This window comes from Corvus hawaiiensis, chromosome 2 (assembly GCF_020740725.1).
Source record: "Corvus hawaiiensis isolate bCorHaw1 chromosome 2, bCorHaw1.pri.cur, whole genome shotgun sequence".
NCBI classification, from domain to species: domain Eukaryota; kingdom Metazoa; phylum Chordata; class Aves; order Passeriformes; family Corvidae; genus Corvus; species Corvus hawaiiensis.
In genome coordinates, this window is record NC_063214.1 from 122,312,497 (window position 1) to 122,339,896 (window position 27,400).

General features: G+C 47.0%; 2 protein-coding genes across 5 annotated transcripts in view; one reads left to right on the forward strand and one right to left on the reverse strand.

Annotated features, from left to right (window-relative positions):
- Positions 1-27,400, forward strand: part of GART (phosphoribosylglycinamide formyltransferase, phosphoribosylglycinamide synthetase, phosphoribosylaminoimidazole synthetase) — a 35,512-nt gene that overhangs the window by 4,594 nt on the left and 3,518 nt on the right. For 3 of the 4 annotated variants that reach the window (XM_048292230.1, XM_048292248.1, XM_048292259.1), the window contains 19 exons: positions 3,048-3,196; positions 7,677-7,772; positions 8,352-8,526; positions 9,158-9,269; positions 10,428-10,496; positions 12,013-12,138; positions 12,721-12,808; positions 13,196-13,281; positions 13,845-14,013; positions 14,539-14,770; positions 17,784-17,878; positions 18,802-18,911; positions 19,449-19,647; positions 20,671-20,919; positions 21,236-21,388; positions 22,654-22,857; positions 23,102-23,233; positions 23,790-23,920; positions 25,699-25,840. In XM_048292230.1, the coding sequence (XP_048148187.1) occupies positions 3,052-3,196; positions 7,677-7,772; positions 8,352-8,526; positions 9,158-9,269; positions 10,428-10,496; positions 12,013-12,138; positions 12,721-12,808; positions 13,196-13,281; positions 13,845-14,013; positions 14,539-14,770; positions 17,784-17,878; positions 18,802-18,911; positions 19,449-19,647; positions 20,671-20,919; positions 21,236-21,388; positions 22,654-22,857; positions 23,102-23,233; positions 23,790-23,920; positions 25,699-25,840 (2,713 nt within the window). In that variant the 5' untranslated portion in view covers positions 3,048-3,051. Of the gene's footprint in view, positions 1-457; positions 565-3,047; positions 3,197-7,676; positions 7,773-8,351; positions 8,527-9,157; positions 9,270-10,427; positions 10,497-12,012; positions 12,139-12,720; positions 12,809-13,195; positions 13,282-13,844; positions 14,014-14,538; positions 14,771-17,783; positions 17,879-18,801; positions 18,912-19,448; positions 19,648-20,670; positions 20,920-21,235; positions 21,389-22,653; positions 22,858-23,101; positions 23,234-23,789; positions 23,921-25,698; positions 25,841-27,400 lie in introns of those variants that run through there. The other variant, XM_048292240.1, reaches the window with a different exon arrangement.
- LOC125320163 (trifunctional purine biosynthetic protein adenosine-3-like) overlaps positions 20,884-27,400 on the reverse strand; it is a 34,347-nt gene continuing 27,830 nt past the window's right edge. The window contains exon 22 of the mRNA XM_048292216.1: positions 20,884-21,038. Within this exon, the coding sequence (XP_048148173.1) occupies positions 21,012-21,038 (27 nt within the window). The 3' untranslated portion in view covers positions 20,884-21,011. The remainder of the gene's footprint in view (positions 21,039-27,400) is intronic.

Sequence of the window (27,400 nt, forward strand, 5' to 3'; positions counted from 1 at the left end):
TGGCAGTGCCCAAGGCCAGGCTGGACATTGGGGCTTGGAGCAGCCTGGGACAGTGGGAGGTGTCCCTGCCATGGCAGGGCTGGGGCTGGATGGACTTTAATGTCCTTTCCAACCCAAACCATTCCATGATAATTTGCATCATACCCCTTATTTTTCATACTGTTGATTACATAGACTAATTTTTATTTATTGCAAAACTGCAGATCCTGATTTTTAGATAAAAAGAGAATGTTCCCAAGCTGATTAATGAACATTTTTTAACTGGAAAAAAAAAACCTGGGATGGGACAGAATTTATTTTGTGTGTTTAGAAACAATAGGATGAGCTGCTCCTGTTCTGCAAAGCTTTTGCCTCTCACTCCTAGAGCATTTGTAGGGAAGCTTCTGTTGCCTATTCCCAGCTGGAATGGCCAGAGTTCCCTGACCATTGGCTGCCTGCAGGGTCATCAGTGGGGCGGGAATGTTGGGGCAGGGACATTTTAACCAGGGGCTGCCAATCTCTGCTCTCTTTGTGCCTCTGAGCTCCTGAGTCCTGCTCTCCTCAGCCTGGTACACATAGCACAGAGTGAGTATGGGCTCTCTTGGGTTTAAATCATTCTGGTTTAAAGATTTTAAATTATTAAATTAAAAAATTTTAACATCTTAGAAGTTAAAATTTTAAAATATTTTTTCAGAAAATTATGTTGTGTATAGTTCAACTTACTATTGATAAAACTTGCCTTAAAAATACTGTTTAGTGGCCACTGGCTCTGGGCACCACTGACAATGCTCACTTAACTTCAAGGAGACAGCTGCCTGCTGTGTGATAAATGCTCTTCTATATTACTATTATAGTACTGTCTTTATCTAATTCATCCCTTTGTTCTATCCCTCATTCTTTTATCTTTTCTTCTTTCTTGAGTTGTAATATAAAAGAGTTGATTATAATGGGGTTTCCCAAATATCTGTACCAAAACTGATCATTTTTAGCCTGACATTTTTTTATTGCAAGTAATTGTGGAGTTTTAAAATTAAAACATGTCTGTTTTAATCTCTAAAATTAAAACTTTGCAATATCTGTATTTGGCCCAACACTGGATTGGAAACCTGTTGGTGTTCCCCAGCATGAAACTACCATTAAATGTTAGCTCTGGTGTCTTGAGTTGATAGTGAACAACTCAGTGTTAATTTTCTATATTTAATCCTCCTATCCGTGTTTATTTTGACTTTATTCTACCTGGATATTTTGCCTAGTCCAGATGTTTTTCGTCATCAGGGCATCTTTGCTCAAGTCAAGCTGTAGCAGCTGATGTGAAGGAAAGGCACATCCCTGCCCTATCTAAAAATCTGCTTTGGATCATTTTTGCTTTTCCCTTAGAAATCTTTTAGGTTTTGTGGGGTTTTTTCCCCTTTTCTAAGATACATTTTGTGTTGTCATCCTCTCTTGTCCTCCTGCAAAGGAGAGATCTCTGAGCTCACCTTGGGGCACTGGACAAGTGCAAGTCAGTGACCAGCTGCATGAAGAGGGTGGCCCTGTTTGTGTGTTGTGTGTGCTGGGATTACATCAGGGACACTCGTGGTTCCTTTTGTCCTAAACTCTTATCTGGGCTCTGTTCCTCCTCCGGGCAATGGGAGAATGGGAGGGGATGCCTACAGCCTCTGCCCTGGAGCCAGGCTGGGAGAGCTGGGGGTGTTCACCTGGAGGAGAGAAGGATCAGGGAGAGCTCAAAGCCCCTTGCAGGGCCTAAAGGGGCTCCAGGAGAGCTGGAGAAGGACTGGGGACAAGGCATGGAGGGCCAGGAGCCAGGGAATGGCTTCCCAGTGCCAGAGGGCAGGGCTGGATGGGAGATTGGGCAGGAATTGTTCCCTGCGAGGGTGGGCAGGCCCTGGCACAGGGTGCCCAGAGCAGCTGGGGCTGCCCCTGGATCCCTGGATTGGGGCTTGGAGCACGCTGGGACAGTGGGAGGTGGTTGGCAGGGGGTTGGAATGGGATGAGCTTTAAGATTCCTCCCAAACCAAACTGGCTATTATTTTAGGTCCAAATAAGGACATACATAATTAGTTTACAAACTATGTCCTTCCTTTTTTTCTTTACTATTTTCTGACTTCCAGTGGGTTTTGTCAGTGCAAGTGAGCTCTTCCATCAGGAAATGTGTGGAGAGTGCACACAGAAGTAAATCTCAGAGAGCAGAGGCTTCCAGAGCTGCTCAGAGAACACGTTGTACTTCTGCCGGGAGCCCCGTGTGCGTAAGCTGTGTGTGCACACCCGGCTGATGACGTGCTCACCCATGGACCCGCTCCCACTGGCCAGCAGCATGTCCATGTGTTTTCCCAAACCTCACTGGAACGGGAGAGTGGAGTGGAAACCCCACACTACGTTGTCTGAGTGAGCTCCTTTATTAATGCCACCTGTTGCTGGCCTCGTGGTTGTTCTCTCCCAGGAAAGCCAGAGCTGGGAGTTATTTCCACGTCTCATTGCTGGAGCCTTTCATTTCCATGAGATGTTCAGAACTTTTCAGGCATTGCCTCTAAAAACTCTTGAGTGGCCCCATCCAGCTCCCAACACTGTTCCTGCAGTGGGTGCATCTCAGAAGAGCTTTGACCTTTGCAGACCTGGATTCTCCAAGGAATTGTTGCCCAGAGAGGCTGTGGACTCCCCATCCTGTGCAAGGCCGAATTGGATGGGGCTTGGAGCAACGTGGGACAGTGGGAGGTGTCCCTGCCCATGGCAGGGATGGCACAGGATGGGCTTCAAGATCCCTTCCAACCCAAACCCCTCTGGGAATCTGTGATTCTCTAGGCTGCAAATCCCAGCCTGGTCACTCATCATGGTTTTTCTTCTATCCCAGACTCCTGCATGAGTAGGAGCAGTTTCCAATGTGGCAAAATCAACCCCAGGATGGTTTTCCTGACTGATTCCTGGTATGCTCTGGGGCAGTTCAGCCTTGGAGGTTTAGTGTGTATCACATCTGATGAAGTTCTCCAGCACTTTGTGGTGCCTGCAGTTTGCTTTCCCCACCTCCCCCAGCTAATTCCAGCTGTTTTCCTTGTGTCCTGATTTTCCTGCAGACCCATGGCTGAGCGGGTGCTGGTGATCGGCAGCGGAGGCAGAGAACACGCCCTGGCCTGGAAGCTGGCCCAGTCCCCACACGTGAAACACGTGTTTGTGGCCCCGGGAAATGCAGGGACAGCTGACAATGGAAAAATCTCCAATTCAGGTAAAAACAAAAAAATACCATTTTTAAATTTGATAACTCAACCGGGAAAGTCTTGGGCTGAAATCACAGCTGGTAGTGTGAAAGGATGATGATTATAGTGAAATGATGATGGTGAGATGATGATGATGATGGATTACCATTTTTTAAGGTTTTGGGCATGTAAAATATATTTTAGATGCAGTTAAGAAGGAAAAAAAAAAAGTCTGAGCAAAGCCTTGTGTAAGTTGTGTCATTAATTTTATAAGATCTCAGCTATGATATCTCATTCTTTATGTTTGGGTTTGGAGGATTAAGCCAGAGCTGTTCCTCTGGGAATTCAGCTCAGGATAGTTGCTGTGGTTCCCACCTCAGTTTCCTCCTTTGTTCTCAGAATGGCGTTGAAACCCCATGATCACCACAACCCGTGACAAGAGCACTCTGTCACTGTGAACATAAATTCATTCCTTTGTCTTAGTGACCTTAAGAAATCAAGGTTATTTTCCAATATTTCTCTCTGTGTACTGGCTGCCTGGTTTGAGCTCTTAGTTTAACATATTAAGCTCTGACTGGCTGTAACTGAAGCTTTCCATCGTTTTTGGTTTTGAGAAATCAAGCTTCAGAGGTTGCAAATTGAGTATCCAAAATTTGGTCCTGCGTTTCAACAAAATGGACCAGGGAATCAGTCCAAACCACAGAGATTCCTGTGTCCTTTCCATACTGGATCCTGAGTGAGGGGCTTTACCCCACCTAAGACTTCAGTTTTCCCTTTAGAACGTGTGCTAAGATACAGAATTCGAGTTAACACAGGATGCATGTGAGTGTGGATCATACCCATCCATTTTCTGCACTCGTGTTGGTGTGGGAGCAGCTCTGTGTGTTGCTGTCTCGTGTGGAAACCTGAGTCCTGTCAGGTTCTTGTACAGCAGGGAATTATTGTCTAGAATTCCATTGGAATGCTTCATTACAGGCTTTTTAAAGAACTTTGTCCTTAACTTCTCTGACCAGTCACAGCATCATGAGTTGCTCTGTTGGGCCTCTGAGGAGAGGCCTGGAAGGAAGAGCTTGACAGGACCAGAAAGTGAAAAAACCCCCTTTACCTTTGTGCTAAATGGGGTCGGTGCCAGGCTGCAGGGCCTGTGGAATGGGAATTCCAGGGGTTTTTTTTCTTCAAGCTGTGCCTTTTTAAACCCCTGCTGTTCTTTTTTCTCTCTCATTCCATAAAAAAACTTTGAACCACCAGTGGATGATGGTTGAGCTCGAGCCAGGTCCATGAAATCTCCCATGTGGAATAAATTGTTTTGCTCTGCACATGGGCTTACCTGTGCTGTGGGAGAGAAATCTTCACCAGCCCAGGAAGAATCCAGAATTTGTGAAGAGTTTGACTTATGTGGGTTTTTAAGGAAAGAATTTGGCTCACCTGTTCAGGAATTTCAGTGCTGTCACTGGGGCCTTGATTTAACTCAGGGTGGAAAATGGGAAACAGCTTTACAGAACCACATGAGCCCTGTTGTGTTGTGTGGGCAACAATACCTGGGAAATCTGGGAATGTCTGGGAAACTCCTTCCCTGCTTTCTGGGGATTTTTTGGTATAATCAAGATTTGGCTCTGAAAGTTTGTTCTGCCTTCGTGGGTCACAGAATTGCCTTTAATTAACATTGCAACTCCACTGGGTCTTGGGTGATTACTGAAACGTGAAAAAGTGAGCTGAAAATGATAAATAACCTTAAATCTTTCAAACTTTGCCTGCATTCAAGTAAGAAAAAAAATTTTGTGGTTGATCTAAGCTGGTAATTGTTTCCAGCAATAAAGAGGGATTTAGGCTGAGTGCCTAAATACAGGTTTATGTTCAATTTAGACTGGATTATCAGGGCAGTTTTGGTGCAGAAGCACAGACAATGGCTTGCTGAATGCAGACAGACATAGGTGTGTCTGTGAGTGGGCTTCACTATCCTGACACCTCCTTCTGTCACATTTTACTTCTCAGTGCAACTTGTGCTCTTGAATTTAAGCTCCACCTTTGAAAGCCTTGGTCCAAGGTCCTCCTGTCTGTTCCAAAGGAATGTTCAGCTGTTGTTTTAAGCAAACAGAGTTACAGAAAGGTCCCCTTGCAGTCAACAAGCTGAGGAAAATGATGTTTGGGAGGGAAGTAAAATCATGGATAATCAACATGATTTATTCCTTCTTGTTTGTTGACAGGACATTTCCCCATCATGTAAATCTTGTGCCACACTCACTGTTCATATCATGAGTAGATCAGACCTGCAGCAAGAAATCTGGGGTGAATTCCAGGCTCTTTCTTTTCCCTGCTTGGAGAGGGACTGGGGGACAAGGGCTGGGGGGACAAGAGCCAGGGAATGGCTTCCCAGTGCCAGAGGGCAGGGCTGGATGGGAGATTGGGCAGGAATTGTTCCCTGGGAGGGTGGGCAGGCCCTGGCACAGGGTGCCCAGAGCAGCTGGGGCTGCCCCTGGATCCCTGGCAGTGCCCAAGGCCAGGCTGGACATTGGGGCTGGGAGCAGCCCGGGACAGTGGGAGGTGTCCCTGCCATGGCAGGGGTGGAGTTGGATGGGCTTTGAGGTCCCTCCCAACCCAAATCAGTCTGGGAATCTGTGATCCTATGAATTTATTCATCCAGGATGGGGAGCACACAATGGCACAGACACAAAATCCTGTTCTCTCCTTCCTCTCTCGTCACTTCCCAGAAACTGATTGGAGAGACCATCAGCTCCCAGTGTATTGGCAGTCTTCTGCCATGTCCCAAGGGAAAGGATGAGAGAAAATGGCCCTAAGTTCTACCAGGGGAGGTTCAGATTGGAGATTGGAAACATTTTTTCCCTGCAGAGTGGTGAGGCTTTGGGATAAGCTGCCTGGTGGAGTCACTGTCTCTGGGAGTGCTCAGGAGGAGTCTGGATGTGGCCCTTGGGGACAGGCTTTGGGGTGCTGCTGGTGCTGCTGGGGTGGCACTGGGTGATCCTGGAGGGCTCTGCCAGCCCTGATGATCCTGGGATTCTGTTCTCCCCTTGCCAGCCCTGTGCCCTGGTGTGCTCAGTCTCCTCCCTGCATAAGCAGCCAATCCACGCTGTGCTCATCTCTTTTTTGGCTGTCTGGATCCGTGTTCCCATCCTCTGCAGACCTTGGCTTTATTTATTCATGATAAAAGCAGTGGAATTGCAGAGCTTTGCGTAACTTTTGGATCATGAGATTGACATTATTGTCTTTGGTGCAGGACGTTTCTTTTGTTTGCTCAGTTTGGGGCATTCCAAGTGTCATCACACCGAATGTTTGTTTTTGGAAAGATCATGGTTGTAACAACTTGAGCCCACATATCCTCAGCCATAGTGACAGCACAGTGTCCTTCTTAATTAAGTTCACCATAATATTAAAAAAAGTTCTGATTCCCCTTGGTTTCAGAGGGCTCAGTTTGGTGCAATTTTAACTGGCACTAAAGAAAGATAGAAAAAAAGAAAATAGATGAGTTGGAATTCTACCACCAACCGTTTGTTTCATCGCCAACACCCTCCTGGCACCAAAATCATAAAATCACAGACTTGTGGAATGGTGTGGGTTGGAAGGGACCTTAAAGCCCATGCCATGAGCAGGGACACCTTCCACTGTCCCACGCTGCTCCAATCCCCAGTGTCCAACCTGGTCTTACATCTGTAAAGCTCCATGGTGACCATCCTCAGGGAGGAAACTTGCTGGAAAGAAATTTTTTTTTCCCTTTTGAGTTTTTTTTTTCTTGGATTCTTTGCAATGTGGCTTGTGCTGGCAAACACAAGGGGGTCAGACCGGTTTGCTGGCTGGCAGCCCAGGGGATCCCAGAGCTTTTTATCTCACCTTCAAGAGCAAGGTGGGTTGACAGGGCTATGAAGGTGGGGAAGGGTCTGGAGGGGCCCCATGAGGAGCAGCTGAGGTCCCTTGGCTTGTCCAGCTGGAGCAGAGGAGCCTGAGGGCAGAGCTCCCCAGAGCTGCAGCTCCTCCCGAGGGGCAGCGCAGGGCCAGCTCCGATCTCTGCTCCTGGGCCAGGGACAGCAGCCAGGGAGAGGCTGGAGCTGGGCCAGGGCAGGCTCAGGCTGGAGAGCAGGGAAAGGTTCTTCCCCCAGAGGCTGCTGGGCACTGCCCAGGCTCCCCAGGGAATGGGCACGGCCCCGAGGCTGCCAGAGCTCCAGGAGCGTTTGGACAGCGCTGCCAGGGATGCCCAGGCTGGGATTGGTGGGGGGTCTGTGCAGGGCCAGGGGTGGGACTGGGTGATCCCTGGGGGTCCCTTCCCACTCAGGATATTCCATGATTCCATGATTTATGACTCTCTGAAGGTGGATGTCCAACCAGAGCCTTTGCCTGGGGTTTGGGGGTCTGTTTTGGGTGAGTCTCTGCCAGTGTGGGCTTCACTCTTCTAGGTTCCCAGTGACCTGGCAGCCCAAAAGGTGAGGCTGGTGAGTGCTCTGTGACAACTCAGAGGAGCACCCATGGATGGGATCTTCCCCTGTTTTGTGTCTCCAACAGCTGTTCCAGTCAGTGACCATGCTGCCGTTGCCCAGTTCTGCAGAGATCAGGACATCAGGCTGGTGGTGGTTGGTCCCGAGGTTCCTCTTGCTGCTGGTAAGAGAAACAAGCTGGAAATCACAGCCTTGAGCATTTAGGAAGAAAAGTAAATTTTAATCCTCATCTGTGCATCACTCACCAGTGTCTCCAGTCTGAATGGAAACAGATCCTCTGGGGCAGTTTCCCTGAAATTCAGAGCCGTGCTGAGGTGAAAAGGAATTTCTGAAGGGTAGTGTGTGAGCAAGAAAGCCAGTTTTGGTTTTCCTATGGAGTTTTCATGTTTTGAAATAATTATAATTTGAGTCTTGGTAATAAAAACCCTAATTATAAACATGCTGATAGTTTTTCTGCTTAAACCATTTGTCATCTTCACAGAAGACTCATGGTGACCTTTTAGCTCAAAGGTGTCTTAAACCAAGGGAGGATTGTCATCCTTTCCCAAACCCAGCACATCCTGGGGGCCTCCAGTGGTGCAGGGTTCCCTGCTCCTGGTTCCAGTGAGGAAAGCAGGCACTGCAGACACCCAGATCACTTCTTGTTCCTGGCATTCTTGCTCCAAGGAATCGTGCACCCCTGGACTTGGCTGGCCTGACTCTCATAAATCATCTGGAGATTTATAACATGTTTTGTGTTTAGGAATTGTGGATGACTTGACAGCAGCTGGGATCAGGTGTTTTGGCCCCACAGCAAAGGCAGCTCAGCTGGAGTCCAGCAAGAGCTTTACCAAAGCCTTTCTGGATCGTCATGAGATCCCCACTGCCAGATGGAAAGCCTTCACTGATCCCAAAGCAGCATGTGGCTTCATCAACAGGTACAATTCTTGTCATTTTAGACATATTCTTACTGACAGTGTGCTAGATATCCAAACCAATCAAACGATTGCTCATGTATCAACACTTTTGGGATAGAACATCTGCCAAGGTTTCACAGGGTCACCCACCACGACTCTCTCAAACTGCAGCAAGTCTGAGAAAAAAGGTTCCTCCTGCTTTAAAATGAAATGAAAGTTCAGTGTTCAGTTCACAGGAGAATGTAGGACAAGCTGTTATTCTTTTGCCAGTCTGCCTGCTGGGGAAAGGCAGGGAGCAGCCCAGAGCCATCTGTGCTGGCTTCTTGTCCCTCTTCTCCACCAAAAAAACCTGGAGAATTACTCAGCAACTGATGATCTGCTCATCACAGTACAACCCAGGTGACCCCAGATGATACAAGAGTAAATTCCTGAATGGAAAGCAGTAATGAACAGTCAGGAAATTCCCTGGTGGGGAAAAGAAGCAGAAACCCTTCTCAGGCAGAGCATAACGAGAGCAGCCTGGTGTGATTTGTGTGTTACTCAATAAGGTTGCTGTGAAAACTGAGAAGTACTTTGGTCTTTCGACTCTTGAAACATTCAAGTGTCTTTGCAAGGACTGTTCATGTGGAGTGTCTGTCCTGTGCCTTGGCAGTGCCAACTTCCCTGCTTTGGTTGTCAAAGCCAGTGGCCTGGCAGCTGGCAAAGGAGTCATCGTGGCTTCGACCAAGGAGGAGGCCTGCAGAGCTGTCACTGAAATCATGCAGGTGAGCAGGAATGTCAGCACAAATCAGCTGTTCAGCACCTCAGAGCATCACAGATACTCCTCCTTTCATGTAACAGGAACTTGGCCGTCAGACATCAAATCTTTTACCCTTTTATTTGGCCAGCCATGAAACTCGGTTTTATTTATTGCTTGAGGCAGTTCCTTTAGGCTAAAATAAAACCATTCTTCATGAAAACCCACCCTTATTTCACTTACTCATATATGCAATTCCTTTTTTTTTTTCACTGTATGAGACTTCTGCAATCCTGCAGGTCCCACAGTGCAGGAGCACGAACTCAGTGATTGAGGTGATCTTTACAAGCACCATTTGGACTAAGCACAGCACTTAAATGTGTAGTCAGATTCTAGTGGGATTATTTCAAGTGCAATTCACATTGAGGAAGGGTATTCCACAAATATATTTGGAGCATCAAGATTTGAAGTGAGGCCAAATGAAGTATTTTTATCTGACCAGTGAGGAACACAGAGCTGAGGCTCCCGGGTCTGGCCCTCAGCTGCTGTCAGCAGCACAGCATCCTAAAATTCCATGGAGCTCTGCTGATCCATGGGAGACATTATCTGACACACTTGTGCTTCAAGAGTCAGAACATGGGGGCTGCAGTCACATTTTGGGGGGGCCTATGGTCACTGGACGATTCATGTGTACAAAAAACCAGCAAGTTAGAGAGTTCTAGAGATCCCCAAAATCACCTTGGCAGTGTGGGCTGGTTGTTCTTAATTTCTTAATTACCCAGAATATGCAGCCAGGGTTCAAGCATCGCACTGGGATACCAAAATCCTGCTCCCTTCCCACGTGTTGTATAAAATTGCACTTCTTTATCAAGTGAAAGTGCAGATTGGAGGCTTGGCAGTCATTGCTGTTGGGGTGAATTTCAGAATGTAGAGCATGAGGAATTGCTCAGTAATCACAAATACCCTCTGCCATTTGCAAATATTCAGTAATAAACCCTGCACTTATTTGAGAATAAGCAGAAAGGAGGAGTAGGGATTTTACCACTGCTGACATCCCTGGGGGGAGAATGGATTCATAGTCTCAAACCTGTGCTGCATTTTTGCTGTATTAAAAATACATATTTGTTGTTGCATTTTCAGTAGTTTAAAACTGGAACAGAACTAAAGAGATTTTGTTTTACTGTAGGATAAGAGTTTTGGCACAGCTGGGGAAACTGTTGTTGTTGAAGAACTTCTTGAAGGAGAAGAAATTTCTGTAAGTGCATTTTGCTATAACACTTTGGTTCTCCCTGTTCTGAATTGTTTGGGATTCACCAAGTACCTTCACCTACAGAGGAGGATTTTATTAGCTAAATTAAAACCATTCTCTGCTTATAAATACAATTGTATTGGTTAAAGACAGCTGTGCTAAGAACCAAGCTTCCTGTGGTCTGTTAAATTAAATTAAATCAAATGAAATCAGAATAACTGGTGCCACATGGAAAAGAAAATCCGAATCTTAACACTTTCAGTGTCATGGAGGGCCCAGATCTGTGTTAGGATTTTCTGACAGCTCAGTATTTTCACAGTGTTGATTTATCTGCAGACACAGAACATTTCCTTCATTCTAAGCTGATTCAGCTCCTTCATTTAAAATCTGGACCTGGTTTAAATGGCAGAGTGGGAAGGAGGGAAGGAGAACGAAGCCCAGGGTTGGGCAACTCGACACCTGCAGCACATAAAGGACAACAGCCAAGCTCCAGCTCAGGTTCCCCAAGTCCTGGGGCTGGAATGGGCTTGTGCTGGAAGTTGGGAACATTCCTCTTGGAGCTGTGGTGGTTACAAAGTCAATCAGCCCCAGCTCTTGCCATCTCTCCATGATCAGACTTTCCTGCCCACAGGGAGAGATGGATGTGCACATATTGGGTGTCTTTATTCCCTCCTGCTTGCCTAGACCTGTTTAGGAACCAAGGGATTATCCAGCCCTTCATTCTCTGGTGGGAAATATGTCATGCTCCTAAGTATTCCTTGGAATACCGAGCAGATTTATTGCAATGTAACACAATAATCCAAACCTGCAGTCGAAGGTGGGTTTTTTGCTCTGCTGACTGGCAGTTAGGAAGGAAATGTACTTCTTGACTTGCCCAGAAAAATAATTCACCTTCCACAAATGACTTATTTTTTAGTATATTAATATTGTGGCTTATTTTGGATCCCTGCTGGTTTTATAATTAGCATTATAAAATGGTTTTGAGTATTGCTCCCATTAGTCCAGACAGGGAACAACGTTACCCAGTTTGAGTGTACAACATCATCCAGTTCCAGAAGATGCCAGCAGGCTTGTTATTCTGAAGATATTGAGGATAAAAGCAACTGCTATATACATAATTTATAAATATTTCACAAGTAAATAGCTTTATCAGCAAGGACAAGGAAGTCTTGGAAGGAACGTAATGCCTTCCTTCCAGGGCAGGGGCTGGGAAGGGAAAGGAAGAAGTAATTTCCATCATGGAGTATTTTAATTAATTAATTTTTTTAAACCTTTGGAGTGTTTCTTTTCAGTGCAACTGCTGATGGTATCATTTTTTTAGGTTTTATTAAAGGCAATTTCTGAAGGAAGGTCACACAAGATGAGTCCCTGCTTCCTGAGGAAAAGGCAAATGCTTAGAACCCCATCATTTATTTTATCAGGGAGGCAGAGTTTATCCTCTTGAATATCCCTTTGTCACAGTGAAAACCATCTATATTTGCACTAATTGCACTTGAGTTTTAACTCTTTTCCTTGTTTTTAGTGCCTGTGTTTCAGTGATGGGGTCACCATTGCTCCCATGCCCCCAGCCCAGGACCACAAGAGGCTGCTGGATGGAGATGAAGGCCCCAACACAGGAGGGATGGGAGCTTACTCCCCAGCTCCTCAGGTGCAAATGGATTGATAAGGAAGGGAAAAATGCATGGATAAGGATGGGAAAATGGACTGATAACGGGATGTTTCACTCCAGCTGTACCACAGCCATCACTGAAAACCTGTGGGAATGTTTAATTCCAGCAAGAGGAGCAGGAGGGAATGGGCTCAGCTGGATGGAAAGAGCTGCTTAAAGCAGACATGGCCAACTAAAATAATCCCCAGCTTCACAAATTTCTCTGAAGAGGAGGATACCTCTACTGAGTTACTTGGAATTATAAAGGGAGAGTGTTATTTCTGCAAGCTTATATTTGATTGGGATTGAAGTGTTATGAAATGCTGCTCATTAGAACCAAGTGCTTAAAGCCACAGTTTTATCTTGTGCCAAACAAAGCTAATGGTGAATGTTGGCTGTGGCTTAAGATGGTTTGGGGTCTGCTTTATAGGGAACTTCTATTGGCAGAAGTAGAGAGAAAAACTTTCTAGGCTTTCCATTGGAGTGGGCAAGAGACCATCCAAGAGTTCTGCTTGGCTCTTAAAAACACAAAATCAATCCCTCCCTTTTTACAAACGCTGGTTTCTAATCCTTTTTCATTAGATTTCTAAAGATTTGCTGCAGAAGATAAGAGAGACTGTTCTTCAGAAGACTGTGGATGGCATGAGGAAGGAAGGTGTCCCCTATTTGGGTATGTACAGAACGTTGGGATTTTTAACCATCAGGAGATCAACTTTTTATTTTGCTTTTTCCTCTTTGTTGCCTGTCTCACACGGGAAGTTAAGGGAAACAGCTTTGATTTATTGGGAACTGGGTTTGGTATCAGTGGCTTGATTCAGGGTCCATGGAAATCAACAGAGGTCATTTCATGAACAGGGGATAATTCCTCAAGTGAGGAAGAACAGAAAGGAAAATGTTAAAAATAAGCTGCAAAATTGTGACCACAATTATTTCTTTTTTTTTAAATTTATTTTTACCATTTCTCAAATTCACTGAGCACAGGTGGGCAGCCCTGCTATCAACAGATTCAAAACAAGTGAGTTCCTGAGATATCTTTTTGTATCATTTGTTGTTCTAGGTGTGCTTTATGCTGGATTAATGCTCACCAAAGATGGGCCTAAAGTTCTGGAATTTAACTGCAGATTTGGTGACCCAGAGTGTCAGGTGGGTTATTTTGTATGATTTGGCATTATGGGGGGAGTAAAATCTGTGACCATCTACCACTACTGGTAACCAGCTTTGGGGTGAATAATCAGCTCATTGCACCAAGATTTAAAATATTTGGGTTGTTTGTTCAAGGTAGAAGGTCTGTTAGGAAATTGTTCCATTCCAAAGAGGATTCCAGTAGGCTGGACTCAAATCTGGGCTTTGCAAGGGTCAGCTTGAGGAGAGCTCAGCACTTCCCTGTCTTTTCTGGAATGGACTCTGGATTTTTCCTTGCTCACTGTTGACAAGAGGAACAAAACTCTTAATTTCTATTCTTCAGAATAGGTTCTTCGTCCTCACCCTTTTCCCTCCATACGTAACAATTCTTTTACCCACAGAAATTCTCTTTAATGAAGAGTATTTTTAAGGGCTCACAGATGACACACTGTATGTATAATGTGTGAAAGTGCAATATGTGGACATATTTAATACTGTTTTTACAGCTGCATTAATGTGCTTTCAAGGCCAGGGAAGGCAATGCAAGAACACCTTGTTTGATTTGCTGCTGTGTGTTTGTGTAGGTGATCCTGCCCCTGCTGAGGAGTGACCTGTACGAGGTTCTGCAAGCAGTGATCAGCAGGAGGCTGGCCAGCTCCATGCCAGTTTGGAAAGAGGACAGTGCAGCTGTGACTGTGGTCATGGCTAGCCAAGGCTATCCAGGGGCATATCCCAAGGGCTTGGAAATAACAGGTAAATAGAGCAGGAGGAGCTGCAGGAGTCTCATTTGCCCCTGGCCTCTCCCTGTTCTCTCCTGCTGCATGTGGGTGAATCACTAGAACTGAGGTTCGTAGAAACTCTGGTTCTGGGTCAGCAAGAACAGCTGGGGTTTCACACATCTCAGTTTATTTTGGTGCATTTTCAGTTCTCCACACCGTGTTGTTATTTGATATTGGCACAGCACTGATATTTAATACCTGCTACAGTCAGGTGGTTCTGATCAGGTTCTTGGGTCACATTGATGCTGATGTTTTGTGCTCTGGGTGTCACTGAGGCATAAAAACCCAGCTGGAATTAGATGCTGTGTGTCAGCTAAATGCCTCTTCCCACATCCCTGAGCACACAGGTGACTTGTCTCTCCTTCAGAGGCAGTTTTTACAGATTTATTCCCATTTCCCAGCAGGATCACCCTGACTTTGACTGTGGTTTCTAGACACTTGATACCCCTTCACTGAGAACATTCTAACCAACAGCTGATCTTTTTAACAATACCCACAGGGCTTGCCAAGGCCAAGCAGCTGGGGCTGGAGGTGTTCCACGCAGGCACAGCCCTGAAGGATGGCAGGGTGGTGACCAGTGGGGGCAGAGTGCTCACAGTCACAGCCATCAAGGAGGACCTGCCGGCGGCGCTGCAGGAGGCCAACCTGGGCGTGGCTGCCATCCACTTCCAGGGGGCCATCTACAGGAGGGACATTGGCTATCGGGCCATAGCCTTCCTCAGGCAATCCAGGTAGATATTGCAAATCCCTGAAGCGGGAATAACTGGTGTGAAAAGGATCTAAGCACATCCCTGGTTAGTATTAATAACTGGTGTTGATATTCTGTGTAACTCTTGACAAGTTTTAACCCCATCCTTGTAATCAAGCTCAGCAAGACCAGCCAAGGGAGGAGCATTTTGAATGTCTGATCCATGTTCTCACTCTCCTAAACCTGAGTTAAACTACAGTGACAAGCACACAGGAATGGTCTGTGCTGCTGCAGTTGCTAGGTCTGGTTTAGGGAAGGTGAACTTCTGCTTCTTGGACTTTGGATCACAGCTTTTGCTCTGGGTTTGTCCTGTCCAGAAGTCTAATATTTGATATCATGAAATGTGGTCACAGCCCCAACCTGCCAGAGCTCCAGGAGCGTTTGGACAGCGCTGCCAGGGATGCCCAGGCTGGGATTGGTGGGGTGTCTGTGCAGGGCCAGGGGTGGGACTGGATCATCCCTGTGGCTCCCTTCCAGCTTAGGAGATTCTGTGATTTTATACATGAACAAAGTTCAAGCTGGCTTATTGGCCCTTTTTAGCTTTTAGAAATGGTTAAAATTACCTTGAGCCCCCCACCTTGTTGGGATTTACATTTTACTGGGATAGCTGGCTAATAACAGGGTAGGGTTCATCACTTCTTTCCACTCTCTTTCCACTGTAAGACTCTGGAGATGATATGGGTGTGGGGTTTTTTTTATAGCAGGGAGTCCTGTTGTCTCTTTAATGTTCCTGAAAGCTTCTTGCAGGTTTTTAGACTCATTTTTACCTAATAAGAAACTGTTCTGCTCCAATGAGCTCCAAACATACCTTTTCCCAAGGGGCTGTTTTGTAGGCTGGGAAGCACATCAGTGATGGTTCTGTTGCTGCTGGCAGTGTATCCTGATAAGTATTTTGTAAAATTATGATCAATAAACTTCCTAAAAGAACAAGGGTGTTGGTATTTAGTCTTCTTTCTCTCCTAAGTGCTCTGCATCTCTTGACAATTTGATGTGAAAATGTGGAATTGGGATTTGTAGTAGAAAAAAAATCAGGTCAGTGAGGCAAGAGGGGGCACTTTGCTGAGCAGTTCCCTCCCACACCGAGTTCCTGGGCCACAGCCAGCAGGTTTCCTGCCTGGAATGCCTGCCTAGGAGGAGCCCTGGAGGCTGCTCCAAGTTCTGCTCCTGAAGGGGAGTCGGGATGCTTCAGTCCCAGAATCCCAGCCTGGGTTGAGTTGGAAAGGACCTTAAAGCTCATCCTGTTCCTGCCATGGCAGGGACACCTTCCACTGTCCCAGGTTGCTCCAAGCCCTGTCCCCTTTGGACTCAGTGAAGGAAAGGGGATAGCTCTGGAAATTTGGGGACTCACTTCCTCTTGGCAGCCTGGAAGGACTCAGTCCTGAGGCACCTCATGAAAATTGCCAGAATGCTCAATAAAAAGTACTCCAGAAAATTTAAAAAATTAGAGATTCATTTAAAGGATCAAAGCAGATACCAAAAAAAAAATTAACAAATTTGAAATACTCCTACAAACATGGTGAAAATCAGGTGAACATTTATCATATTCAGACTGAAAGGGGCTGACTTTGGTTGTTGCAGGTCAATATTTCCTTGAGTGTTATTCACAGCCTGAACAGCTGCCTGTGGTAATTCTTGTCCTCTTGCCAGTTTTTGGGCAGGGATATGCTGTGAGTGCAGACACCTTTGGATTTTCCTGGTAGCACTGCTCCTGGGCCAGTTGTTCTGGCATTTGAAGTCTTATCAATTCCAGATGTTCCAGCAATGATCTTCACAACAGAAATACCTTTCATCCTTAGCACTAAAAAAAAAATTCCCACATCCTAAAATAAGATTTAATAGAGTACAAAAATATTTAATCCATTTAATGCAATTGTAGACATTTGTGTCTGTCTCTGACTTTTTCAATATTTGCTGAATTCTTGACCTGGTTGCTGAGATGGGTTTTGTGAATTAACTGAATTTTTTTTGTTCAGCTGAGTCAATTATAAGTGGGTTTCAGTTGTTTTGTTGTATTTGTCCTTGTTAATCACCACTGTGTTTCACCCTTGGCATTGAAACTTCAGGCTGCATCCCATCAATAGGAGAGAGAAAACAGGGGTGGACCTAAAATAGGGATGCACCTGGTTCATGCCATTGACAGCCTGGGAATAACAACTGCTTAACTGGCATGAGCTGTGTTTGCTGGAGTGAAAAGTCATTAAAGTCCCTGTCCCCAAAATGGAAAGGTCCCTCTGTAAATGTGGGCTGGTGCTTCGTGTGCCCAGAGGGCTGGGGGGACACACAGGTGACACCAGTTAGTTCCAGTGTGTGGATCTTACATAAACCCCACCCGGAGCTTGCAGGCATCTCCAAGGAAATATGAAACATATTCTTTATTAGAAAGCCCACTGAAGTTAGAAAGAGGTGTGGCTGCTTTTGTGGGGGGATCATTCTGGTGATAAGGAGAGGCAGCTTTTAAGCTGCAGCTGTAAAACTCTGGAAATATCCTGGAGGTTATTGATTTACCTGAGACTTGTGGGTGGAAAAGGGACGTGAGCTCAGCCCTGCTCTGACCCAGCCGTGCATTTTTGTGCCTGTTTTGGTTTGGGAGCTTTCCCACTGACACCTCAAGGCCTGGACGGGGCACTCCCTGCCCTGGGCTGGTGACAAGGTGGGGATCAGTCACAGCTTGAGGTCTTTTCCAGTCTAAGTGATTCTGGGATTCTGTATCTGGCCCAGGGATTCAAACCTTGCAAAATCAGATCTATGCTGCCTATTTCACCTTGTTGTCAGAGGTTTGGTTGTTGGTTTTATCTTGGGATTTGACCATATGATCCCAGTGCTCTGATGTCATCTTCAAGACTCTGGAATTATCCGTGTACTGCTCCTGGCAGCCCCTCCTCAGACAGCAGGATGGGATTCTGCACAGTTAATCCACTTGGGGATGTAAAGAAGTAAATATTATTTGAAAATACATTCAGTAATCAGCTGCCATCTCATTTTCCCCACTCTTCCAGAGGCCTGGCTTACAAGAACAGTGGGGTGGACATTGAAGCAGGGAACACTTTGGTGCAGAAGATCAAGCCCTTGGCTGCAGCCACATCAAGGTCAGGTAAGACAAGAACCTTGTGCTCCTGTTTTGGTCACTTCTTGGCAATGAGGTTTATCAGTTGATCCTGATCTTGATAAGAAGATCATATTTATGTGCCCTGTCTGTTTCCAGATGACACAAGAAAATCTGTGGTAAGCAAATGCCTGGGATTTTATTCCAAATGCACAGCTTTTAATCCCCAAATGGCTCTAAACTCCATCTCCTGAATGCCAGGAGTGTTGGAGAGCACAGTTCAGCACTGTACAAGGATAAATGCAAACAAAAATCCCACCATTTCCTGCTGGGTTTGATTCCATGGATTGTTATTTCTTGCACAGTGACCTCTATCATTTGGGGGGGATGAATGTTTAGGAAGGTTATGAGATGTAGAATTCCTGACACAGATGGGGAACACACACCTTTTGCTTGGTGAAACCAGCATTGATTCATCCTTTTTTGGGGGTTCAGGCACATCTTGCTCTAGCAAGTCCTTGTAATTCTTTGGACAGATTTAAAATATCATTTAAAATATCATGAAATAGCCCTTTTATTTCAAATTAACTGAGACCCTTCTAATAAAGTCAGATATACAGAGAGGGGAAAATATACATGTTCTCACACCAGTACAACAATCTTACCACAGTTCCTCCTGTTTTTCAGAGAAGCACTCAGTGCAAGGGGGAAATCTGTCAGTCACAGGAATTCCTGACGGTTCAGTCACAAAGTTGGGGATTTTTAGGCTTAGGCTAATGATGAATTAAAAAGACAAAGCAATCTAAGCAGATTAGGAGCTCCTCAGTGAAGAGGTTCTAAATGCCAGAGAAAAGTTTCCTGGTGACAAAGCGAAGTCGTGTTGATAAACCTTGGAGGGAATTTCTGGTGGAGATCCTGCAGAAGGCCCTGGAAGTAAAGCTGGGCTGTTTCTCCTGTTTCCTGGCTGACAGGCTGCAATGCAGAGCTCGGAGGCTTTGCTGGGCTCTTTGACCTGAAAGCAGCTGGTTACAGAGATCCCATCCTGGTGTCTGGGACCGATGGCGTCGGCACAAAACTCAAGGTAAGGTGGAAATCCACAGCAAAGAAGGAAAAACAGCACAGAAGGGAAAATATTCTATCAGAAAATAGCAGTTGTCTTGTAAAAATACCTATTGGCCTTTCTAAAAAGGGGATGAAATCTGAAATTGCCCTTCTTAAGGCAAAAGAATTAAATACCTGTAAATAGCCAGAAGTTGATATGATGCCTATATTAAGGATGTAATCAGGAATTTTGTTTCACAAAGGCAGCATCTCCACCCTCAAAAGGATTATTCATGGGGAAAAACATTTAATCCCAGGTTTGCTGTTGTGTTTGGGCTGCAAGGAAACCCCTTTCAGCAGAGTTTCTTTCTCAGTGCCTTTTGGATTTGCCATGGAGACAAGAATAATTCCTGAAGAGAGTTAGGGGATGATAAGAAACAAAGCTTCTCCTCCAAGAACGCCTGGAGGGACAGTGGGATTTTGGTCCATTGCTCGCAGACCCCGCTCGTGATTTCAGTCCCTTCCAGACCCTGGCTCATGTTCCAGGAGCCCAGAGCTGATCCCAAGTGTCTTGCAGATTGCACAAGAGTGCCAGAAACACGACACCATCGGGCAGGACCTGGTGGCCATGTGTGTCAACGACATCCTGGCTCAGGGAGCTGAGCCCCTCTTCTTCCTGGACTATTTTGCCTGCGGCAAACTCGACGTGCAAGTGGCTCAAGGTGTCATTGCAGGAATAGCTGATGCCTGCAGGAAAGCTGGATGTGCTCTTTTGGGTAGGAACACTCTCCTCTGGGGGATATGAAAAACCTTCTGCAAGGTCTTTGTAGTTGGTTCTAATGTGGTTGGGTTCCTACTCTATGGAAGAATCTGGGAGGAGTGAAAAACCAAAGTGTTCCCTGTCTTTGCTTTCAGGGAACTTCATCTCTCTAAATCACAGGGGAAGGAGACAGTACTTTAAAAATTTAGGCACAGATTTAGGTTGGATATTGGGAAAAGGTTCTGTCCTTTTTTCCAGTTTTTTAGGGAAGTTAGGAACAGAAGTCCTTTCTCAGTGGGAGTGTGTAGTTTTGGGGCCATTTACAAGCCTTGAACAAGAGGCTCTTTATGCCCTCGTTTACTTTTTTCCTGCATGAACTGTTGGTCAGCTTTATGTTTGTTTTAAGGTGTTCTCTGCATTTATCAAATATAATCACCCCATTCATGCTGCAGCAGGGTCTGTGTTAGGGGAGCCCTTGCGATGAGCTCACCAAAATGTCAAGATTTTATTTCCAGTTCAAGACTTTCAAACTCCACAGGCCTTTCTGCAAGAGCTGAATCTTCAGCTCAACAAATGAAACTCATCACCCCACTGATAGTGAGGGGGTGAGGGCTCATCTCCTGCTTGGTTTTGCACAATTAACTATGGATTTAAATGCTGGATGGCCAAGCACTTCTCCCCATTTTGTCTCTTGGCTTCTCCATCCTCCATTTGATTGAGCCCTTATTAAATACAGCTGAAACCCCAGGACTGAAAAAAGCAGCTGAAGCTGGAGCACAGGGCAGGGAGTGAAAAGTGGGAAGAGGGGAGAAAAAGGCAGGATTTTGTCCAGAGCAGCTGGGGCTGCCCCTGGATCCCTGGCAGTGCCCAAGGCCAGGCTGGACATTGGGGCTTGGAGCAGCCTGGGACAGTGGGAGGTGTCTGTGCCGGGGTGGAATGGGATGAGCTTTGAAATCCTTTCCAACCCAAACCACTCTGGGATTTTATGATTAAAAGACAGCTTTTTTAACAGCTCTTTGCTGTGTTTTTGGTTCCCCAGGAGGAGAAACTGCCGAGATGCCAGGGATGTATCCCCCCGGGGAGTACGACCTGGCTGGGTTCGCCGTGGGGGCCGTGGAGCGAGGGCAGATGCTGCCCCAGCTGGACAGGATCACTGAGGGGGACGTGGTCATTGGGGTGGCATCTTCTGGGGTCCACAGCAACGGCTTCAGCCTCGTGAGGAAGATCGTGGAGAAGTCCTCCCTGGATTTCTCCTCCCGCGTCGGGGTCTCCGGGGATCAGACACTGGGTACCGCTTTCCTCTCAGCTTCCCAACACTTGACACAGTTATTTTGTCTGGGCCTTTGAAACTTCCCTCAGGCACCAAAAAAAAATTCATCTTTAGCATATTTTCTTCTTCTTCTTTTCCTGGGAATCACATGTGCAGGGAAGAAACAAAGAGAGGGGGATAAATAATTAATTATGTGCTAAAAAAAAAAGGTAGAACTTTGTGTTTCTCTCTAGGACAATGCTCACTAATATCCCACAAATTGCTAGTTTGAGATTTCCTTGATTTTACATTGATTCACATTTTTCTCCACGCTTTTTCCCTCTCCCATGGACAGGAGAACTCCTGCTAACCCCAACTAAACTCTACAGCAAGACTCTGCTGCCTGTGCTGCGCTCGGGCCATGTCAAAGCCTACGCCCACATCACTGGAGGGGGCCTGCTGGAAAACATTCCCAGAGTTCTCCCAGAGTCCTTTGGTGTCGTTTTAGGTGAGAGAGAAGGAAAGCTTTGGAAAAATCCTCATGTTAGTGTGGATTGCTGTGGAAGCCTGTGGACATAGGGCCACACCAGCTGATCTGTGCTGTAGGAGCTGGAATTGCCTGTCTTGAAATGTTTGAGTTTTTCCTTGTACCTGAACCAGAGCCAGGCAAAACACTTTGTGGTGGAAAGACTGCTCCCCATTGAATTCCCTTCCCTGGTGGTGTTTGGGATTGGATTTCTCAGGACACTTGCAAAAACAAAACAACCTTACCAGCAATCCCAAGTCGGCTGTCACCATTTGCAATTCCCTACAAAATTATTGCAAATTAAATGATACTCATGAAGTTTTCACTTAGCATTCAGAGGTGCTTGTGAGCTCAGGGACAGCTCCTGCTTCTTGACTTCATTAATCCTCAGCACCCTCCCCTCAGGTGTGCTGGAAAGGGTTTCACAGGTGGGGAAGGTGAGGTATGGGAAGGGAAATGGCTGACACAGGTTGTGACAGCTCATGGGGTTGTACAATAAAATAAGGAATTCATAGGGAGTTCTGAATGCCAGAACTGCACATAAATCATTTTCCACTTGTCCACTGATATATATTCATGTGTATATGCACCTCTGCTCTGGAGCCAGGCTGGCAGAGCTGGGAATGTCCTGCCTAGAGGAGAGAAGGATCCAGGGAGAGCTCAGAGCCCCTTGCAGGGCCTAAAGGGGCTCCAGGAGAGCTGGAGAGGGACTGGGGACAAGGCATGGAGGGCCAGGAGCCAGGGAATGGCTTCCCAGTGCCAGAGGGCAGGGCTGGATGGGAGATTGGGCAGGAATTGTTCCCTGCGAGGGTGGGCAGGCCCTGGCACAGGGTGCCCAGAGCAGCTGGGGCTGCCCCTGGATCCCTGGCAGTGCCCAAGGCCAGGCTGGACATTGGGGCTTGGAGCAGCCTGGGACAGTGGGAGGTGTCTGTGCCGTGGCAGGGGTGGCACTGGATAGGATTTAAGGTCCCTTCCAACCCAAACCATTCTGGGATTCCCTGATTCTGTAGAAATTGGGATAGAGCCATTTTAAAAGAGAACATGACAAGAAAGAAATTTCCTGTCCTTGGAATTCCTTTACAGTGTTTTGTCCAGAAGCATTTTTGTGCTGCAGCAAGTCATCTTCACCTGGTTGGAGCTGGGGCAGTGGGAGATTTTTGTGACAGATTTTGCCTCTTAATACCCCAGTAGTTTTAGTCCACTGATAACGATTTCCACTCTTGGTTTGTATTCCCAATTCTCTTCAGATGCTCTTACCTGGAAGATCCCTGAAATCTTTTGCTGGCTCCACAAGGAAGGGAACCTCTCTGAGGAGGAGATGGCTCGCACCTTCAACTGTGGGGTTGGAGCAGTGCTGGTGGTTCAGAAGGAGATGGCCCAGCAGGTCCTCAGGGACATCCAGGGACAGGAGACTGCCTGGCTCATTGGCAAAGTGGTGTCCCTACAGAAAGGTGATTGCAGCTTGATTCTCCTTGGGGGGAAAAAATCAGGAAGAAAAAGCAGAGGGAAATGCCCTCGTTGGTGAGTCTTCATGAGGTGAATATCTCTTCACTGGCACCTCCCTGACTTTTTTGTGGGAGTGTTGAACTGACAGTTCATTCATCTCTTCCATGGGTGCTTTTCTCCTCTCTCACTTTCTCCCTTTATTGACACTTTGTTTTGTTGTTTTTTGGGTTTTTCCTTGTTCCTGCTCAGGCTCTGACAACGTTAAAGTCCTCAATCTCCATCGGGCCCTGCAGGCAAACAGGTCTCTGTGTGTGCACAGCCATATCCAGGGCAAGATCCAGACAGGCAAAGTGAAGGTGGCTGTTCTCATCTCTGGAACAGGTGAGAGTTCTGTTCTTTGCTGCAGTGGAAACCAGAGTGTGGAGAAGGGAACTTCAGCTTGGATTTAAAATCCCTGCAGTTCTCCATGGACTCTGATAGGCTTCTGACAGACAGGAGAGATTTTGTCCCTGGGTTGATGTCAGTCACAAACCTCTCTTAACCTCTGCTGCAATCTGTGAATTGCATCTGTGTTCAGTTTATCTCCAGAGCTCTGCACGTGTCCAGATTCAGGCTCCCACTCTGGTGCCCTGTAGGAACAGCAGCATCCTATCACGGATAGATCAGAATTTCTTCTTGCCACGTAGGCACTCTATTTCCAGTATTCCCAATTACTAAGACCATCATTCCAGTGCTCTAAATTACAGTGCCAAGTGCAGCTGCCAGGAAAGGCCTTCAGCTGTCTGAATCAGCTCCCAGCAAGATCAATTAAAAGAGGATTAATGTTACATCAGAGCTGTTTGGTTTGGTCTCCCCTACACTGCTGATTATTTAAAGCCTCTTCCAGCTGTTGCCTGTATTTATTCTCGGTATCCATGAGTTATTTTCTCTCCCCCAGGCACAAACCTGGAAGCCCTCATCAACAGCACGAAGAAAGACACCAGCTTTGCACAGATAGTTCTGGTTATCTCCAACAAAGCTGGTGTGGAGGGGTTGAGGAAAGCTGAGAGAGCTGGGATTCCTACAAGGGTGAGCATTTTGTTTTTGTACTTAGCCACCATTAGCTGTGACTGCAGCAGGAAGGTGCTGATGAGTTTTGTTGGGTAAGAGATGGGCTGAGAGGGACCCTTGGCTTTTCTGTTTCGATCTGTTGTAAACTTGTGCCCAGGGCAAAATACCTGACAGCAAAATCCTTCCTTTTCTGCTTCTCTGCCAGCAATCCTGGTGCTTTGGGAACAGTTGTTACGTTAAACCAGCACAAAACTTTCACAGTTACAGCTTAAACTGTGTCAGTTATTTGACTGCAGTGCATTGACACTGAAGTAACAACCCCTTTTATCTGAATTTAATTTCAAAGTGACCTGGTGGTTCATTTGAATGGAATAGAGGGGTCACAGTCAGTGGGACCTTCCACTGACTCCCTGGATATTGACTCAGGCTCTCCAGGAATCATTCCAAGTGCTCCCTGAGTTTCCATGGATCTCGTGCTGCCTTGCCTTTGTATTGCAGGTCTGAAATGATCCTGTTGTCACTTAGAAACCTTTTACAGTCACTTTTCACTGCTCAGTACAGACACGGGGAAATTGGGGCCCAAGGCTTTGCTCCTTTAACAGTGCTGGGATCTGTCCTGGTGCTGCCGCTCCTCCTTGGGAGGACACAAAGGGCACAGGGGAAATGTGGCCGTGCTGGGAAAAGCACACAGAGAATCACAGTCTGGAATGGCTTGGCTGGGAAGGGACCTTAAAGCCCATCCAGCTCCAACTCCCAGGTTTGTATCACGGAAAAACCGGAGTGTGGGAGAGTTAAGGTGTGTGGGGGTTAAGGTGTGGAGGGAGAGGTGGAACAGGCACAGGGGCAGGGGCTGGTTCAGCCCAGGGCTGGGCTGGGCTCTGCTCCCAGTGCCTGCTGTCCCTGTCACCTGACGAGCCCTGGCTTTTCCCAAACCAGCCCCGTGACTCTGGTGGGCATTAACAGGTGCTTCTGATTAAGACTGGATGCTCTAAATTAGGTGGTGCTGCCTTCTTCCTGTTTAATTAGGGGATGTATCCTGGATGGAAAAACACATAGCTCAGACTGGGAGAGCTGGGGGTGCTCACCTGGAGAGGAGAAGCTCCAGGGAGAGCTCAGAGCCCCTCCAGGGCCTAAAGGGGCTCCAGGAGAGCTGCAGAGGGACTGGGGACAAGGCATGGAGGGCCAGGAGCCAGGGAATGGCTTCCCAGTGCCAGAGGGCAGGGCTGGATGGGAGATTGGGCAGGAATTGTTCCCTGGGAGGGTGGGCAGGCCCTGGCACAGGGTGCCCAGAGCAGCTGGGGCTGCCCCTGGATCCCTGGCAGTGCCCAAGGCCAGGCTGGACATTGGGGCTGGGAGCAGCCTGGGACAGTGGGAGGTGTCCCTGCCATGGCAGGGGTGGCACTGGATGGGCTTTAAGGTCCCTCCCAACCCAAACCAGTCTGTGATTTTTTGATTCCATGATTATGCAGTAGGGATTGGTTTAGGAGTCTGTGATCAGCCTTTTTTTCAAGGTTTTCTGGTATAATTTTTGGCATTAACTGCCAGAGGCCTTAAAATGGGTGAAATCTTTGGAAGACTTTAGGATGGCTTAAATCCCTGCCTTTGTAGGCTGTTCCTTGGTGTCCAAGTGCTGGGGCCGAGAGCTGTGGGCTTATCCAGCCAAACTTATTTATCCCAGTGATCCCTCTGTGTGAGGCACAGCACAGACTCCACTCTGTCAGCTGTGCATTTGGGAGCTGCTCTTCCTGCTGGAATTCCCACCACATCCATATTCCTTGTGGTTTGGGCTGCCCCAGGTGATTGAGCACACGAGGTACCAGAGCCGCACGGAGTTCGACAGCGCCGTGGACAAAGTCCTGGAGGAGTTCTCCGTGGAGCTGATTTGCCTGGCGGGCTTCATGAGGATCCTCTCGGGCCCTTTTGTCAAGAAATGGGAAGGTGAGCACGGCTGAGGGGTGTGCATAGACACAAAGGCATTTCAGAGGTTGTCACGAGGGAAAAGAGAGATGGCACCAGATGAATTCTGGGTTTGCAGGAAATGAGATGACCTTCAAGGTCTCCTTCCAGCCCAGCCCATCCTGTGATTCTGTGAAATGAGACTCTTCCCATTTCGTAAGGAAGAGAGGGAAAGGCACCATTTCCCCCTTCCCTCCATCCCTTGTGCAGAGGTTGAAGGAAGCCTGGGGCAAACACAGGTCTGGTAGTCTTTGATTTCTTAGAAAATATTTAAAATAAGGCTGTGAAGACTTTGGGTCTCTGCAGAGAGGAGGTGCAGGGCAGGTGTTGGCTGGGGAGAGGCAAGCACCCAGCCACTGAGAATTCCTTCCCCTGAAACAGGAGCTGCTCTGCATCCTTGTGAAACCACCAGACTGGGCAGCATTTTGCAGTTTTGGGTACCAAGCCCTGGCCAGTCCCAGGCCACACATCAGGAGCTGCTTGAGCCCATGGGTGGGGTGTTCCACAGGCAGATCCAGGCTGTGCTTGCCCAGAATGTTCACACTCTGCTCATCTTTTACAGTTTTCCAGCTCCCTGAGAGGCTGGTGACACCTTCAGGGCTTCTCTGCCTCCTCCAGCTGTTACTTTTCTCTCCTTCTGTGCTTCCCAGGGAGTCCTGAACACATGGAGCAGCTGCTGTCTGCTCTGCTCTGGGACCAGGCTTACCTAAACCTGCCCAGAGCAGGCACAGCCTGGTCAGTCTGTACCTTGCAGCTTTCACTGCTCACTTGGTGACTTTTGTGTTCCCCTGGGTGTCTCTGGGGCACTTCACACCTGAACTGCTTTTCAAAGCTCTCTTTAAAATCAGTGGAGCAAAGCAGGCACTCCTGAGTGGCCTTGCTGTGGTTCTGAAGCTGTCAGGTGGAGCCAGTCAGGTGAATGGGTTTTGTTTGTCTCCATTCAGGGTCTGGAGATGTAAATGCCTGTGCTGTGGGCAGCTGTCAGGAGGAGACAGGATCCCTCACTCCAGAGGATGGGTTTGGAGCAGAGAATCTCTGTAGAGGGTGGAAAAGAACTTTCTCTAGTGCAGAATCTTGAGCAAATACAGGATTTTAGTGCCTTCTGATTTAGGGACAGAGCACTGATCATTGCCCTGCACAGTGCAGGATTTGCTTTACCTGCATGACTGGTGTGAGAGAAAAGGACAGGAGGGTTAAACTCATTTTTTAAATGTCCAGAACTGAACTGAGCTTGAAAACCTCAGCTGGGGCTGTGGGATGTGAGCTCAGACATTGAGCTCAGCTCAGGGAGCTGGGCCAGCCACAGGACCCTGCCCTGGCCGTGCCTGGGCACTGACCCTCCCCCCCCAAATTATCCAGGAGGAATCAATTCCTGCTGCTGCTGCTTTAATCAAAGCTGCTCCTTTTTCCTTTTCTCACAGTGACAAGGACACAGAGTATGAAGTGAGCTGTGAAACTCTTTCTTGCTTTCACAGCCCTGAAGTGTTCATTAGGAATGTTAACAAAGGACAGGTTAAAGTGTTCATTAGGAAATAACAAAGG